This window comes from Oenanthe melanoleuca, chromosome 2 (assembly GCF_029582105.1).
Source record: "Oenanthe melanoleuca isolate GR-GAL-2019-014 chromosome 2, OMel1.0, whole genome shotgun sequence".
Taxonomy (NCBI): Eukaryota; Metazoa; Chordata; class Aves; order Passeriformes; family Muscicapidae; genus Oenanthe; species Oenanthe melanoleuca.
Genome location: NC_079335.1, coordinates 81,354,312 through 81,370,839, shown reverse-complemented (window position 1 = coordinate 81,370,839; position 16,528 = coordinate 81,354,312). Strand labels below are relative to the sequence as shown.

General features: G+C 38.1%; 1 protein-coding gene across 3 annotated transcripts in view; it reads right to left on the bottom strand.

Moving 5' to 3' along the window:
* The window catches only part of GMDS (GDP-mannose 4,6-dehydratase), a 398,015-nt gene that overhangs the window by 240,549 nt on the left and 140,938 nt on the right, over positions 1–16,528 (bottom strand). For all 3 annotated transcript variants that reach the window (XM_056484705.1, XM_056484706.1, XM_056484707.1), the window contains 2 exons: positions 6,198–6,390; positions 5,205–5,309 (listed from right to left, as the gene is read on the bottom strand). In XM_056484705.1, the coding sequence (XP_056340680.1) occupies positions 5,205–5,309; positions 6,198–6,390 (298 nt within the window). The remainder of the gene's footprint in view (positions 1–5,204; positions 5,310–6,197; positions 6,391–16,528) is intronic.

Genomic DNA, 16,528 nt, shown 5'->3' with positions numbered 1-16,528 from the left:
CCCTGCTGAATGATCTACACAATGATGTCATGTGTGGAGGCAAAGTATTAGGGAGGGGGGGAACCAACAAAAACCAAACAAAACTTTAGTTGCATTGTGTCAGGAAACATGCTGTACATGTTTGTACATCTTGGCTGATTAAGATCAGATGAGGCAAGCAATGAAGTGGTTAACCGAATCAGAAAGTTATCTCAGACATCCAAAGACACATCTTGTAAACCTGAGACAACTTCTTACACAGAATTGAAGAGAGACAACAGTAAGGGCTTGTCTGGGATGAAAAAAATGACACTGTCAACAAGCAGTTTGCTTTCCCACTCAGAAAAGGAGCAATTAGTGAGATCCAGAGCCCAACAAAAGAACAGGAATCTTTCCAGTGAAGTAAAAAAGGTTTGGATTAAGCCCCAGTTTTCCTGAAAACTAGACTTGCTAATTGCCTCACTCTTCCACTGTCAAAACTGTCGTCTCACTGAACAGAAATACCTTTCCAATATTGCTATAGGGCAAACATTTCCACATGGTAATACTGGGAGACATGTTCAACTACCACCAGCAACTTGATAGCCACCAATCTTCCCATTTGGTATCCCATAGCTTTGTTTTGAGGAGGAGGGGAAAAAACAAAGATTATTCTAGAACAGTTTTTTTAGGTTTTCTTTTGTTTGTTCAGTTTTGCATACAGATACTGTCTGTAGCTACTGTGGAGCATATTGCTTTTCAGCTCGTGTCAGACAATAAATAAGCTTGAAAAATGGAAGATCCCATTCACCCTGGCATGACTATAAATAAGGAAAATCTTGAGCTATACCTGGATAAAATGGATGAAAGTAACTGAAGAAATTAGCTTTAGCAAAGTATACTGCTAATACAGGTCTTTTCCCCAAAGGAAGCAAGTCATGCTTATCTTACATTACCAGACTATTACTGGAAGTACTATGCCAGACCCTCAGATGGCATAAATCAACACGACCCTACTCACTTCAGTGCAGCTGTGTTGATTTATGTGAGCTGAAAAGTATGTACTGGTCAAAAAGTGACTATTTCATCTTACAGAACTGTAAAAGTGACTAAGTGAAATGAAAGGAAAATCAAATGAGAGGCAGTAGGTATAATATAAAGAAAATAATACAAAGGAAAGTACTACAGAAAGGCTCAAAGTAGATGTATATTTTATTAAGATTAGTCTAACATAGCCCCTAATTTTATTTCATATGAAATTTTATATAATATTTTCTGCTGTTACATACACATGTACCTCTTGAGTATAGATCCAAGTGCTTGTGCAATTTAATAATGCTGTACTATTCCCAAATTAAGATATAAGGCTCAGGCAGTGGGTTCAGCCAACCTAGAATGTATCACTGGTGTTTTTGTAGAGTCACTCTGATTGTCAGAACATGAAACATCATACTCAGAAGGAAGCCCACACAGTGAACTTAAGTGCTCAGCTTTACACTGTGGCGTCACATCCCAGAACTACTCCTGTTACTGCCTTTCTCTTAGAGAGCAAGATAAAAGCAGAAAACCAAATGTTCCCAAATCCAGCACTTCTCTCAAGCCTTTGTAATTCTGAGAAATATGAAACCTTTCATATTAGACTTAAGCACTCTTTACCCTTATGAACTCTGTGCAGACTTCCCTATTATTATCCAGGCTACATGAGACTAACTACTGGTGCTCCTTTCTGAGTTTAAGCTGGAAAGGCTCAGAAGAAGAATTGGCATTCTGAAAGAAGAGGTGTAGATTCCTGAACTCCTTTCATAGGGAAGCAGCTCTTGAGATTAGACAGTGGTCCTTTTCACTAGGCTCGTTCACTGCTGCCCCAGCACCACAATATCAGAACATTATCTAAAGGGGGATTGTGGCAGATGCACTTGGCCCCCTTATCCAAACTAGCAATAGTTTTGTACATGCCCCAAAGGATGTAAACACCTGAGCTGTAGCTGGGCCAAGAACTCCAGGAAATCCACAAAGGGACAGAGTAACCCAGGGTGCATTGATGTTGGAACACATGAATAGTGGGTGGTTTTTCCAAGACTCAGTTAGTGAAGAACAAAGACAGTTGAGGGTCCAAAGGGTCCCATGCATACCTTTCCCATCAGATGTAACTCAACTAAAAGCCAACCACTTTATCCCATAATATGACAGCCTAAATGAGTCTTTGAGCTCTCTCTGCAAGGCAGCAGTGATCCCCCCTTGAGTTAGGATGTTTCTCAAAGTTGCTCCTGGAGCCAGACAGACTAAAAACTTCGGATAAGTGCAGTTTCAGGTCTATTTAAATTGCAAGTGGACTGCTTCATAGTGCCTTTCCCCTTGATCTGGGACTCTTCTCAAGGTTTGAGATTCCTTACCTAAGACATGACAGTGAAGACCCCTTATTCACAACAGATGTTCAGTAAGTTGCTGACAGCATGCTAAATTAACAATAATGAATGAAAGAATTTTTTTTTTTTTTTTACACAAGCTGCATCAGGAGTTTAGAAACTTCATGACTCAATGAGTCTCCCTTAAATTTTTGTGGTTTTAGTCCAAATCATTCCAAATTGATTCTAACTCAGTATTCCTTTGTATGTTTCATTCATGTGGTGACTAATAAAGTGAATTTTGCCATCAAACTTCATTAAGTCACATTTTTATAAATTCATATTAAACCCATTTTTGCAAATACCTTTGTGGGTGATTTTTTGAGTGGCCCCAAACACTCATTTACAATATAGATCATGCAGCAAACTCTTACAATTGTTTGTTCAATTCAACACCAGTGACCAGGTTGGCAGACAACTGCAATTCACCATCTTTCAACACAAGTACTCACACTTCAAATACAAATACTTCTAGATTTGGTCACAGCCCACAATGAAGGCTCTAAGGTATGAAAAATGCATTTTATTCATCCCTATCATTGCCTTGCAGTGTAGCATATTTCATGGATCCCTGGCTACAAGGAATACTAGAGTTTGTCTCTCCACAGTTTTTTCCCAGAAATACATTTTGTGCAAGAAACCTACAGAAATTTTCAGAAGTATGATTTAAAATTCAGATAGGCACTGTCCACCAGGACTGATCAATTCTGCACCTCAGCAAGTGGCACTGCTACAACCTTCTGCTCTTCTCTGATTCCTGGGCACTGGGTTTTGTGTGGACAAGATGTAAATAATACCACAATCAATGGGATGTTGTATTTGATGCATTCGGTGTAACCCTAAACCAACTGAAATAGTAGTATATAGTATTGGAAGAAAATATGTATTGATTTATTTAGGTATTCCTAATCTTTGATATCAGTTTAAAAAAAGGCTAAACAATTTTAAAACTTCCATGGATACTACCAGCTTTACATAGGAGCTAGAAATTCTAGTTAAATCCTCTTTTCCTCCTGAAGTGCCTTTGCAATCTTCAAAAATATTAATAAAGTGATGAATGGCTATCAAGAAGCAATCTCAAAACTACTGTTATTTCATTTTCTTATCTGTGTAGCTTTCCAAACCTTTTCCCACAAAAACACTATGCAAATAACACTGGTCTGTGGTCACAGTTGCTTTCATGGCAAGTACCCCTGCTAAGGCAAAAAGAGCCAACTGAAACCATTCCTAGGACAAGATTCCTGTTCATGGCATAAAGCACCTAAACCCACACCCAGCACACACACATGCACAATGAAAAGTACAGCCTGAGAGCTCAAAGCACAGACTTGAGCTGTCCATGGGGACATTAAATGTGTTGAAAAGATTGGAAACCCTATTGCATTTGTTTTAAAGCAGGAACAAACATCTGAGGGATCAAAATAGCATGGAGTACTGAAGTTTTCCTCCTCCAAAATGGCACAAGTCTACACCAGAGCATCAGAAATACTACATTATAAAATTTTCATCTCATCTTGTAGCTCCTTAGAGTTGTTAGAAATCATGCCAAGCTAGTATTTTTTATTGCATATTCCCACAACTTTTACAATGGTCAGAATGTTTTGATTGCATAGTGATAACTCAGAGCAATTTGAACATTAATTTACAGCACACTATGAATACACCTCAGTAAACTCTTTAATAGAAAACAAAGTATTAGGGCTTCCAAATGAAATAATCTAGTAAATATGATTCTCCTTTAATTTTGAACTTGTGCTTCATTTGCTCCAGTGAAGGGATACACCAGCTTCTACCACCAATTACTGTAAGTGCTGCCTACCCATTGTATGATGAGGTTTCACAGCTGTGACTCCCAAAGACTGAAATTAATATTTAAATCCTATTGACACGACTCCTTTTTTCTCATCTTTTTTTTTTTTCTTCTTTTAAGCAGAGTTTAAATTATGGTCTGTTTTATATAAGTATCATATAAGTATGATTAAAATTCTTATATTTTGTGGCAGCCTATAATTTATATAATTGCATTCCTGTAAAACTTGAATTTATTTTTCATTTAGAAACAGACCACAATAAAAGGCTTCTGCACTGAGAATCCAGTTTTCTGTGTTAATTTAAAGTTTAATTTTAGAGTGTTTTCTACAGTCACACTACTTAAAGGGCAGAGGAAAACTGTCATTGTAAAAGAGACTTCTAATCAACCATGGAGTCTTACTCAAACTAAATACCAGCATTAATTGTTCATAAAGTACTGCAAGCAGAAAAGGGATGATTAAGTGGAATTTAAGCTGCATTGCTATTAAGGATTAAACTGAAAGGCATTTTAAAGCCATGTGTTAAAAGCCATCTTGTAAAATGGTATGGGCCATAATTCAAAACTTTTTCAAAATATACCAGGCTGTACTAATTAGTCTTATGAACTTAGAGCATCTATTATTTCTTCCTCTCAATTTGACATTTACACACAAATTAAAATCTTATGTCACACCTAAAAATGCATCTGTTATGTAGATGCCCAAATAAATGTTTAGAAAACCTGCCTTTTTTAATGTGTCATATTAACATTTTTGCCTTTACTTATCATCAAGAGGGAGACAAAATTAGATGCACAAACTCCCCTGTGGTGCTCATGAGCTACAAAATGGAATACAATAAAGGGAAAGCTGCTGCTCTCGAGCTCTGAGGCTGCCAGGAGGGCTGCATCAAATGCCATGGGTAGCTGCAAGTCATGACACCTTCCCTACAGAATTCTGGCAACTTTAAATGAAACCTGTGGATGCATTGTTCCATTTTTCCCATCAGATAAACGCAAAGTTGGAAGGAGTTTCACATGGATTTTCTAACCTCTTCTGGGGCTCTCATGATTGAAGAGGATGCCGTTCACAGCAAAGAGATTGTAGGCTTCCCTGAAGTTTACCACAATCCAGTAGGCATACAGTTTTGCTGCCCCTGCAAAAAAAATTTTGAAGTGTTATTGTATAAATGCCTGGCACATACACAGCTCAGACACACACAAAAGTCTCTGTCACATGCAGGGTGAAGTCCACATTTCAGCAGGAGAGTGCTTTAGCATTTGATTAGTTCTCAGTATGTCCCAAATTTTATATACTAAAAAAATAAAATAATCAGCCCAATAAACAGCAGCTGAATGGGAAAACACTTATATTTTCAGCAGCCTCTGAACTGGCCAGGAAACATCAGGGCCCTTTCTTACTTGTTTTCTTATACACACTCACCACAGCATTTTTTCCTTTACAATATAATCAACAAAGTCAGAGCGTGTGAAATATGCCACTGTAGTGACCTCTGTTAATTAAAAAAAACCCCAACCCAAAACAAAACCAAAATTACTTTGGAGGAATAAAAGTGAAAATCTGGAGCCTTAACACTCAAATTGATTTGAAATTCTATCACCAAAATCCTTCATGCTCATTGCTTTAATAAGTGTTTCAAATTTCATACGGGTTCACGAAGGAAGAAGTGAGCTCTTGGGAGTCTTTCATTTAGGCAAGAAAAAATATGAAACCTTATCACTTCAGCAGTACTCACAACCCTTTGTGAAGGAAGAGTCACCCTACCCCCCTTTCTCCAAGAGCTCTTCACCTCTGAGCTGAATGAACAAGGTCTTGTGAAGTGAGATGCTGATTTCCAACCCCCGGGCAATGGCAGCAAATACTTTTTATATAGCAATTCATAAAGGTATGCCTCTCGACATGTCTAGTCACTTTAGCTCTATCATCATTCTAATCTCACACCCAAATTACTTCAGCCCTGAGACATGAGCAGGAGAGCAGACAGACAGACAGACACTGCACACACACCATCAGCGCTCCTCACCGTAAGGCGATCTTGGGTAAAAAGGGGTGGTCTCCTTCTGCGGGATTTCTTGCACTTTTCCAAAAAGTTCACTGGTGGAGGCTTGGTAAAACTTCACAGAGTTGATAAGGCCACAGGTCTTAATAGCATCCAGGAGCCGTAAAGTGCCAACCCCATCAACGTCAGCAGTGTATTCTGCTAGGTCAAAAGAAATCTTGGGAGAGAAAGAAATAAAAACCCACCGATTTTATTAGGGCACCAGAACATGCCAAAATCATGTACAACCAATCAAAGCAATACATCACTTGCCACAGACCATCTAGACACTTTTGCACAGAGTAGATACTCAGTTTACAAAAGTACCCTCAAAGGATTTCTAAGAATAAATAAGTAGTTCCTTAAATAGCCAAACCAAATGACTGGTGTTCCCTGGGATTATTTTCCCACGTGAAGTAAGGGGTAAACCTCCCCATGGTGGGAACATTATCAGGCACTCTCTCATCTCCACAGCTGCCAGTTTCCACAACACTCACTTGGGCTCAATATCTTTGACACACTTGGATTTGGTTATAATTGCCCAAAATATATTTTTTAAAAGTAATAGGGCAGAGAGCATGACAGCACCAACATGTATAAACCTTACCTCCCTCCCTCCCCAAACTTTAAATAAGGTCCACAGTTTTGCAATTTAAATATACATCAAAATTCAGAGAAGAGTAGAAATACCTGCTATCAAATGAGACTCCCAGCACTACCTGACCAAGGTGTACCAGAGCTGTGGCTTTTGCACAGATCTTAAGAGATCATGAGATATGATAGCAAAGGGTGGAGGTATGAAAAAAACCCTGACATCTCCAGCTGACATATTCTTCAAAGTATGACAAGAAACTCATACCCACTGGTGGGCCAAGATTCCTTTTTCTCTCCCCACTCTAATACTTGTAATTATCTTTACAATGACCTTGTCTTGTGGTCTATGCCACAATCAGGGCTCAAGTCTAAGCTCTCAGAGCATTTCAAAAAGATATTATTTTCTTTGCAGTTACGGAAGCAAAAAAGTCCAACAAAAGACATCTGGAAAAAGTAAGTTGAAGGTAAGAAGTGCATCGTGGCCACCCCAGCCTGCAGACAGGAGAAAATATACTCAGAAGGGAGCTCACTCATATTTTTGGTGGTGCAGGCTGTTTTTCTGGAGGTTCCTGGACAAAGTTCCTGGACTCTGAAGAATTTTTTCCCACCAGTGCCCATCACAGTGGCACGTTCCTCCTTTCTACATCTCTCCAACCCAGGGACTTTGCTTATGCCAGATTTTGAAAAAACATTCCCTGTTTATACTGCCAATGTTATAAAAAGTAAAGGGAAATGGGCTTTTAGAGCAGCCTTCTTCATGGCCCTGACCCAAAGAATTGTTCAACCTATGTCCCCTCTGGCTGATTCAGACTGATAGCCCTGTATTCATTCCTCTTGTTAACCCACTTCCCCTATTCAGTAACCACTGGAGGTTTAAGGCTTATTTACACAGCAGATGGAAAAAAATAATTTGATTAATTTGAATTTTCACTTATGGTTAATTTAATACAGTTATGAAATTATCTAAATTGTGTTACTGTGCTCCAAAATAAAGATATGAACAAAACCAAACCTTTTTCTTTTTTTTGAACCAAAAGACAAAAAAAAAAAAAAAAAAAAAAAAAACACAAAAGGAAACTTGATATTTTGTCTTATTAACCTGGCATGACCCAGCTGAAATTGAGCACTGATCTACCAAGAAGGGCTGTGCATTTTTTGTTTTAATCCATTTGGCACAAAGATGACAGCCACTTAAGGTCTCAACTTCAGTGTCAGAGTAACTCTTAGAAAAGCATCTTAATGAGTAAATGGTACAGTCAAGAATGTACTAACAAACAGAAACTGGTGCACTAATCACATGTCCCTGCTCTCCAATGAAAGGCAAAATTCATAATAACTGCAGCAGAATCAGGAATTTACCCATATCAAGATATTGTTTCCAGCAAATAACCTGCTAAAACATCACCCTGAAATGCAAATCATTGCTTCCACATTCTGCTACAAAGCAAATGGCACATGGAACTGAGGCAGTCTAGGAGATCCCAGATTACAGAACCTCTTAACCAGAGGGAGCAATGGGGCCCCAGCAGCACTGGGAAATGCTGTCTCTGGCTGGTGTAGAGCCCAGTTTCACAAGAGATGGTTTTCCCTATTGCCTGATGAGTGACCTCAGCCTCCACCTTCAGAAAACACTCCCTGGGGTGTGAGGTAATTGTGCCCCCACTCCGACTGGGGCTGAGTGTCCCCAAGCAGAAACCACCAGTTCTGTGCCTGTTTTGTACTGCAGACTGCTGCTCACCAGGGTCAGGACTTAGTCCACTAAATACATTTCCTTTTGAGTGCAGGTTAGACAAAATTGCATTCAGGAAAATTTTAAAAATTGTTGTATCCACCAAACATCCAACACCAACAATTCTGGATTGTTAAGAGATCCTGTGGAAGGTAGGGGCAGTAACATTACAAAAACAGATATAAGCAACCCAAATTTTAATTTGATCCTAATTGAAAGTTAAAAATGTAAAAGGATTTTATAAAATACTAGATTATAGATAAATCAGGGCAGAGTAGGAAAAGGTGATAACTTATCCCTTACAACATAATTCCCCTCTCCTTATACATGTTATTTTTTGCAAGACTAGCAGAAAGACTGAAGCTAAAAAAAAAAAAAAAAAAAAAAGAAATTAAAAAAAAGCAGAGCTTCATTAAAAGGGATGTGCAAGAGAAAACAACATGTATGCAAAACACAAAAAAAAGGACTGAGTTATAGAAACCAAATACAGAACCAGATTCAATAGATGTTACTCTTACAAATAACTTTCACTGAGCTCGGACTTTAGAAAAAGTAAAAACTTCATGGATATTATTGTAAAGGTAGGTGTATAAAGGCTAAAACCAAGTCCTACTTTATGAAAGATAAAACATTTATCCAGTGGGAAAAAAGAGCTTAGCTAATACTTACAGATGAGAGATTTCAAACTGTCTTATTTATGACAAACTTCTTAAGTGTCTGAATTAGGAAGATTTTCTTCCTCTACACCAATAGACAGCGATGAGTCAGAGCAGAAAACATAACAGAGAGGCTCTTGATCATACTTTAGAGAAACTATCTACACACACTCTTTTCTTAATTGAGCTACATAAGACATTCTTTCCCAAAAATCCATCTCTTACTCTCAACTGCACAAAGCAAGACCTGCAACTACAACTTGTTTTGAAAGAAGCACAGGATTTTTGTAATGACTGGACCAAGGGAAAGCAGCTTCTTTACCCAGCAGAAACTTTAAAAGTTTTCTCAAAGAGTATTGAAGCAATGGATCCAATACTTTGGCCTCCTTGGACATATTTTGTGCCAAAGGGAAATCATGGCATACCAACAAAACAGAAATTGTCTTCTTGGAACTTGGTCTGTACCTTGGCATCCATGTCCAGTGGGGACACCACACTTTTGCAGTTGTTATCATTGATCTCTGGAGATACTATAAAAGTAGATTTTTCAGGTATATCTATTTATTCCACTCAGTGGGTAGTGGTGAGCGTGCCATTACAAGAGGACAAAGAAAAACAAGGAGACACCTGACAAAGTACTTCAAGTTCCAGGTTTTCAGGTTCTGAACACCCAGCAGAATTTCCTCAAACACTAAACAGCAAAACTCCTTATGAACATGAGAGTTCTACATAACTGAGTATCTTCTTTCCTGGATTCATCCCTAGCACAGTACATTTCAAGCACATTCTTAGTCAAGAAAAAATTTCCACAGCAAGGTTTACCAAGAGATGATAAAATTTTAATGAAGAAAAGCATCCTTTCATTAGTCACAACACTTCTGCAAGCACAGGACACAACACAAATACACTGTACCACTTCCTTCATGATGAGATTTATGAACAGGTTTCTACCTTTTGAATTTCAACTCTTGTGTTCCCCCCTCCCATTTATTTCTCTTTATAATCACCAGATTTAATCTCTTCAAGAGATATTCATTTAATAGAGCAATGCTTTGAATAGGATGTTTCCCAACTGATCATTCAAAATCAAGCTTAGCATGGTCTTCAAGAAGATTTAAATCTTATTGAAAATTATCTAAATGAAAACAAATGGGTCTTACCCTCCACAAGACCACATGCCTATCATGTCATAAACACTATATATAAGACTGTAGACTTGATAATACTTGCTTTTGACAAAAGTGGTGGTGTCAGCAATGGTGATACCCTGAAAGTTATCCATTTAGTGCACACATAGTTTTGGCTTTGTGGGAATATTCATCTCTGCATTGTCATTTGGAACAATCCAACAGACAAGCTGTGATCATATTAACTATTAGTTTTCAATCAAAGAAAACCATATGCTAGCAGAATGTGCTTCAATGCCCTACATAAGGAATATAAAAAATTATTTGAAATTTCATCTCTTCCTTATCATCTTCCCAGTTTCAGAAGATGGGATTTCTGGAAGGCTGGTGTTATAAGAGGGAAGCTTATGTGAAGCCCTAGGAGGAAACAGGATAATATAAATGTAAATTATTATTCTCTCACTGTAAAAGGAAAGGTGGCTAACCTAACAATAACATCAATTTAAGCATCTTTGCTCTTTTGAAAAAACCTATGGTAGATTCTTTAGGTTTATCGAAGAAGAAAATATGTGTATCAGGTCATTAAAAAAGATTTACATCAGAAAAGCAAATCACAAAGCAGAAAAACTGCTCAGAAATGTTTCAAGTCTCACAGGTTTCACAGTGGTTACTCTTTTGCATTCTTTAAAATCAATTCTGTTTGCTTTGAATATTCAGTGTGCCTTCCACTGCCAATAAAAACCACTGGGATCACTTACATCATCTCAGTAAACAAGCTGCTCAATCCCTAGGAACAGGCATGTAAAGCATAAAATTCCAGTTGCTAAATCTAGTACAGACTATGGGCCAAGAATTCCTGTAAAGTCCTAACACACTAAAAAAAAAATCCTAGAGATTCTAGGAAATATAAAGAATCTGAGGGAGCTGAGTTGTGTTTAGGGGATGGGAAAGAAAATGTTAGGTAAGCTTCTAAGAGAAAGTGACAATTCCTCTTGCCCCCCAACCTCTTAACTCAATGAATGCTTGTCCTTTCACTCAATAAAAAAACTAATTGAAAGATACAAAATCCCCCAAACAATTACAGATATTGCTATACAGAATAATAATCAATTCAATAGCTCTGAACTGATTAGTATTAGGTGATACTCTGGATATATTAAAGCCCTATTCAATTTCTTAGCTAAACAGAAGTAAACTTAAAAAGTAGTGACTGAAATTCTGGATAAAATAAACATGCCTTTTGTAGATTTATGTTTTTTCTTTTTTATTTCCCTGTTCTCTCATTACCAAGACAGTAAAAAAAAAAAAAATTATCTGTATAAAATTAGAGTATTTGGACAACATGATTATGAGTGAAGAATTAGCAAAGAAAAGATTTTATAAGTGGAAGTAGAAGTCAACATTGTTTCCTAAAATTTATGTTAGCCTAAAACATTCACAATATTGCTGCAGCAAGAGAGCTTGGGTAATGTGGATTTTCAAGTTGTTTGTGATGCAAATGAATAAGCAGTGCAGGTGATAAAACCAGTGCTTACATTTGGGTCCCCTGGTAGAGTTTCACTGTGGCTCTGTCCCACTCTGTGCTGCAGGCTGTGTGACTGGAGAGACTTCTTGAAGTGGTGAAAAGCTTGGCTTTGACATCAGTGAGCCAGCATTTCACCTTCACATCTAGCTGTGGAGGCCCAAACCAAAGCACAAAAATAACCTTTTTGCTGTTTGGAGATTTGAACTGATCCCTGATGATCTTCTGGTTCTAGAAAAACTTCCTGTGTGCAGCTGAAATACTCAATGATCAGGACCAAGAGCCCCACTAACATATTCCACAGCATAAGTTCACACAGCAATTTCTCATTACTCATCTTGAATATGTTTTTCTCACAACTCTCCCCCAGGTTAATTTCAAATTCTTGATGCAAAGCTACTGAAATAATCTTTAAAGATAAATAACTTGGCTTTACTAAAACAGGTTCCCTTTTTCACTCCTAGGAGCAAAATCTGCTACTTGTTTTTTATTGGGTGGAAAAGAGAAAAAACAAAATCTACCCAAAGCAGAGAATAAGCATGGAGAAATACTCCTTGAGTAGGTGAAGTTTCATATTTATCTGGCACCCTATCAGTAGGGGTTGAAAGTTGGATTCATTATTCAGTTTCTTTAGCAAGTGATTCCTCCTTGGCAAAATGCAGGGGTAGCTGTAAATTGAACTCTCAAGGTCATCATGTTCACCTTTGCCTCTAAAGCAGCCTGCTGGTTTTTGTGTGACCAGCTAAGATCTATAGAAGAACTACTAGTTCCCTATTATTTTCAAAATTTTGATGCCACAATCCTTCAATTGGAATACCCATTCTCTATTTCAATAACACAGTCTCCTATATCTTGTACAGTTGTCTTGACCATTAGATTCAAAGGTTTGTTTGGACCAGATCACCAATAGAAGCAATTTGCAAATTATTTACTCCTCTGCTCATTGCCTATCTACTGCAGTCAATCAAGACAATTTAACAGCCTGGATTAAAAGCTGCCCAGAGACAGGTCAAAAAGCAATGGACACAAACTGGAACATGTGGAATTACAATTAGATATTAGGAAAAAAAAAAGTTCACACCATTGGTGGTCTTACACTGAAACAGGTTGTGCAGAAAGGCTTTGGCACCTCCATCCATAGCATCTCCACCCTTGGAGCTACTCAAAACTCAATCAGACATCACTCTGAGCCACCTGCTGTGAGCTGGTCCTGCTTTGTGAAAAGAGCCAGCCCAGATGACATTCAGTCATTGCTGCCAAACTCCATTATTGCACAATTTTAAGGAGAGAAGGAGATGGGATTACAGCAGTGTGTGTCAATCTTCAAACATGCAGCAGCATCCAAGGAGCTGAATGTGGATGTACAGTGTGCAAGAATGAGGCCTGGCCTTACAAAAAATCAGTAATTTCTACTAGAAAAGTAGAGGGTTATTCACAGCAGCTTTTTGGAGATGTGCAGTTCAGCTTGCTATTCATCATATCTCCTCCACAGAAGAGCTTCAGATAGAGGAATGCTCAGATCTGATAGTAAAAAAAATACCAAAGTGGAGGAGGAAAAGGAGGAGGGATATCACAGTACATGAGATTCAGTATGGCCATAAACCTTTGTCACAAAAATGTAACCTCCCCATTAGTTTTGCTTATCTTCTCATCCATTTGTTATTAATTTGATGGAACTGGGGAGTTGTCAGGGTTATGTGATGCAAGGGATTTATCTTGCAGAACAATCTCTGACCCACTGTTCTAAGTCTTCAGTTTCAAATTACAGAGATTAGAAAAGAAGCTTTTAAAAAAAAGCAGCATTGATTCTTTATTCATTGTCAGCATGATTTTGTTCAGGGATAGCTTCAACAACAGGCACATGTACCCAAACTTTTAAGCACATGCCACATGCAGCAAAGTCAGGATGGGTTTAGATGTTTCAAGTACTGCAGTTTCAATAGCTAATGACATTGTAATACTCTGAAAGCTTTCTTACACACTGAAGTCCAGCTGTGCCAGAAGCTTTAAATGCTATTTAATAGAAAGACAAAAAGGGGCAACTTGCAGAGCCACTAGAGAACATTCAAAGGGAGATGTAAAAAGATAGCCAATTCATTTTGCTTTATATGTACCAGGGGAATAGAGAGCTATGAATAACATCCATGCAGGGAATGCAGTCACTTCCAAAGAACTAGCACCATTCTTACTCACTTTCACATATAAAGACATTAATTTAAAACATACAGGTTATTTAAAATCCTAACATGACAACTATACTATAGGTTTGGGTTTGTTTTTTTTTAACTTCTGAAGCTTTTAAAAAAACTATCATTCTTACTTCCTTGATGCTTTCAGAACACATGGAAAGATGCTTTTCACAATAGTGATGATGCAGTGTGCATCATCACAAGCAAAAAAGAAAGAAAAAACTGCAATCCCTAGAAAGAGCAGCCAGACCTTCACTATTTATATGCTTTGTGATTTTGATATACTTTCAGTGAATGGCTAGACTGACACTGAATAAAGCAATAATCTGGTATGGCAAAGCTTTGTTGACAACAGTCTCTCCTCTCTTTGCATTCCCGACCAACAAGACTGCAAAACACAGTGGACCCTCCCAAATATTGACAGAGCTTCTGTATTGCCTAGGAGCTAGAATTAACCCAAAACTTTGCCAATGACCACCTTGCCTGACTCTATTGTACTTCCTACTAACAAGGCATAAGGTAAAACATCCCTAGGCTTAACAAAAGTTTTAACCTTTTACTCCTTGGAAATATCTATGATTTTTAATTATTAAATTATTATTTAATTATTTAATTAAAGGAGTGTTCTCCTTCTCTGAACAAGAAGAATTGCTTCCTAACAGCTAAATAAGGGTTGAAGGAGCTTCCCTGTTTCATAGGGATGCTCCAAGACAAAAAATTTATTACATCAGTGTGCCTGTATTACTCATTAATGAGCCCATAAACCCAATCAGATAGACTGCCCATGAATATAGGCCCTGGCAGGGGCCAAGACACAGCCAAGTCACTGCAAGAAAACAAGTTACCATTCCACTGTGGAGCTGAGGTAATGCTGTCTGGAAGCACTCCTAAACCATGCATGATGCAACAACTTATCTTAGCTCTCTTTTATTGTCAGCTACTCAAAAATCATCACCATCAGAGCCCAAGGGCAGAGAGGTTCTCAGCTCTGACCACACGTGGCAGATGGTGGTGCTTCACTTGAGAAGGAGCTTTCAGAACAGGACTTCAGGGAGACAAATGAGAACATGAGTTTTTGAGGAAATTAATAAGCATGTGCATATAAACACACACAGAGGCACAGAAAAAAGTGATGACTTCTTCTCTTGGGCACAGCAGGGAAATGGTGGAATCACACATTTAAAAAACGTGTAGATGAGGCATCTGGGAACATATTTTAGTGATGAAGATGGCAGTGCTAGATTAGTGCTTCCACTCAATCTTAGATGTCTTTTCCAGCCTTAACAAGCTGTGATTCCATCTAGGGAACAACCTCTGCCTTGAAGCACCCAGGCAGGGGAGCTCAGAATCCAACACCTGTGGCAAAAGAGTTCTAAGCACTCCATCTCAAAAGGCAAATGATGTCTGCCCCTTTTGTGCACAGTTTACCCTTGAAACAGTAAAAGTACCACAGAAACACATTTTCTAAATAAACACTATCACTTCAGGCCTATTTCTTGTCCACTCACTTTCCTAAATAAGTCCATATTCTCTCTTTATTTGCCATGACTTCCAATGCTTCTCAGTGTTACTTCTCTACAGACCTAGTCCTACTTTCTGGTTTGCCATACATCAATTAAAAATAACACCTCTTTAGCTAAAATTCTTTCAGCCTACCTCAGACTTCTATGCAATTAATGCCCAAGCATTTTCTTTTTTCCAATTTTACTGCATAAGCATTAAGAATTAAATTGGGATGGCTAATTGCATGATGCAGATTTGGATGGATAGGTACCTACTGACAAAAGTCATGCTCCCACAGCTGCCACCTTCCCTGCTCCTGCTGTGGTTCTTCATCAGGAATGACTGGGAAAATGAACAAATGTGCAACAGCACGTCAAGAAATAAGTCACCAGGGTTTGGTTTTTTACAGTTTTCCTTTTTTGAACGGGCCAAATAATTGCCTTTTCTTCAAATGCATAAGGTCATCTTCTGTGAAATTTCACTCTGAAATCTAACTCAAAGAAAGGACAACAATTTCAAAACCCAGCCACATTCTTTTCCTTTTACTTGTTCTTGAGAACAGCTACTTAAATATACTTAAAAACATTGTTTAACTAAATAAAAGGGTCTGAGGTTTACACTAGCCCTGAAACAAAACCACTGAATCCTTCAAATTTATTAAAATTGCAACCAACAAACCAAAAAAAATCCACCCACACCCCTTGAAATGCTAAAGTGGGTGAACCTTAGCAGAGGAGCACTAATGCCCTTACCTGCAGTGCATGTACAGGCACTACATATGATTAATTTTAAAATATGGGTATTAATAGCATCCACAAGTACAGGTGATGATGGCATTGTTGTGAATCATGTAATAAACCTGTAGAAACTGCTTTCAGTAAACTCAGTGTAGCAATTACAACCTCAAAGTGGACTGTGATAATTCTTCATCTGTCTAGGAAGCTACAGGAGTGGAATACCCTATTATTCCCCCTTTTAGTGCTCAGATTTTAATGT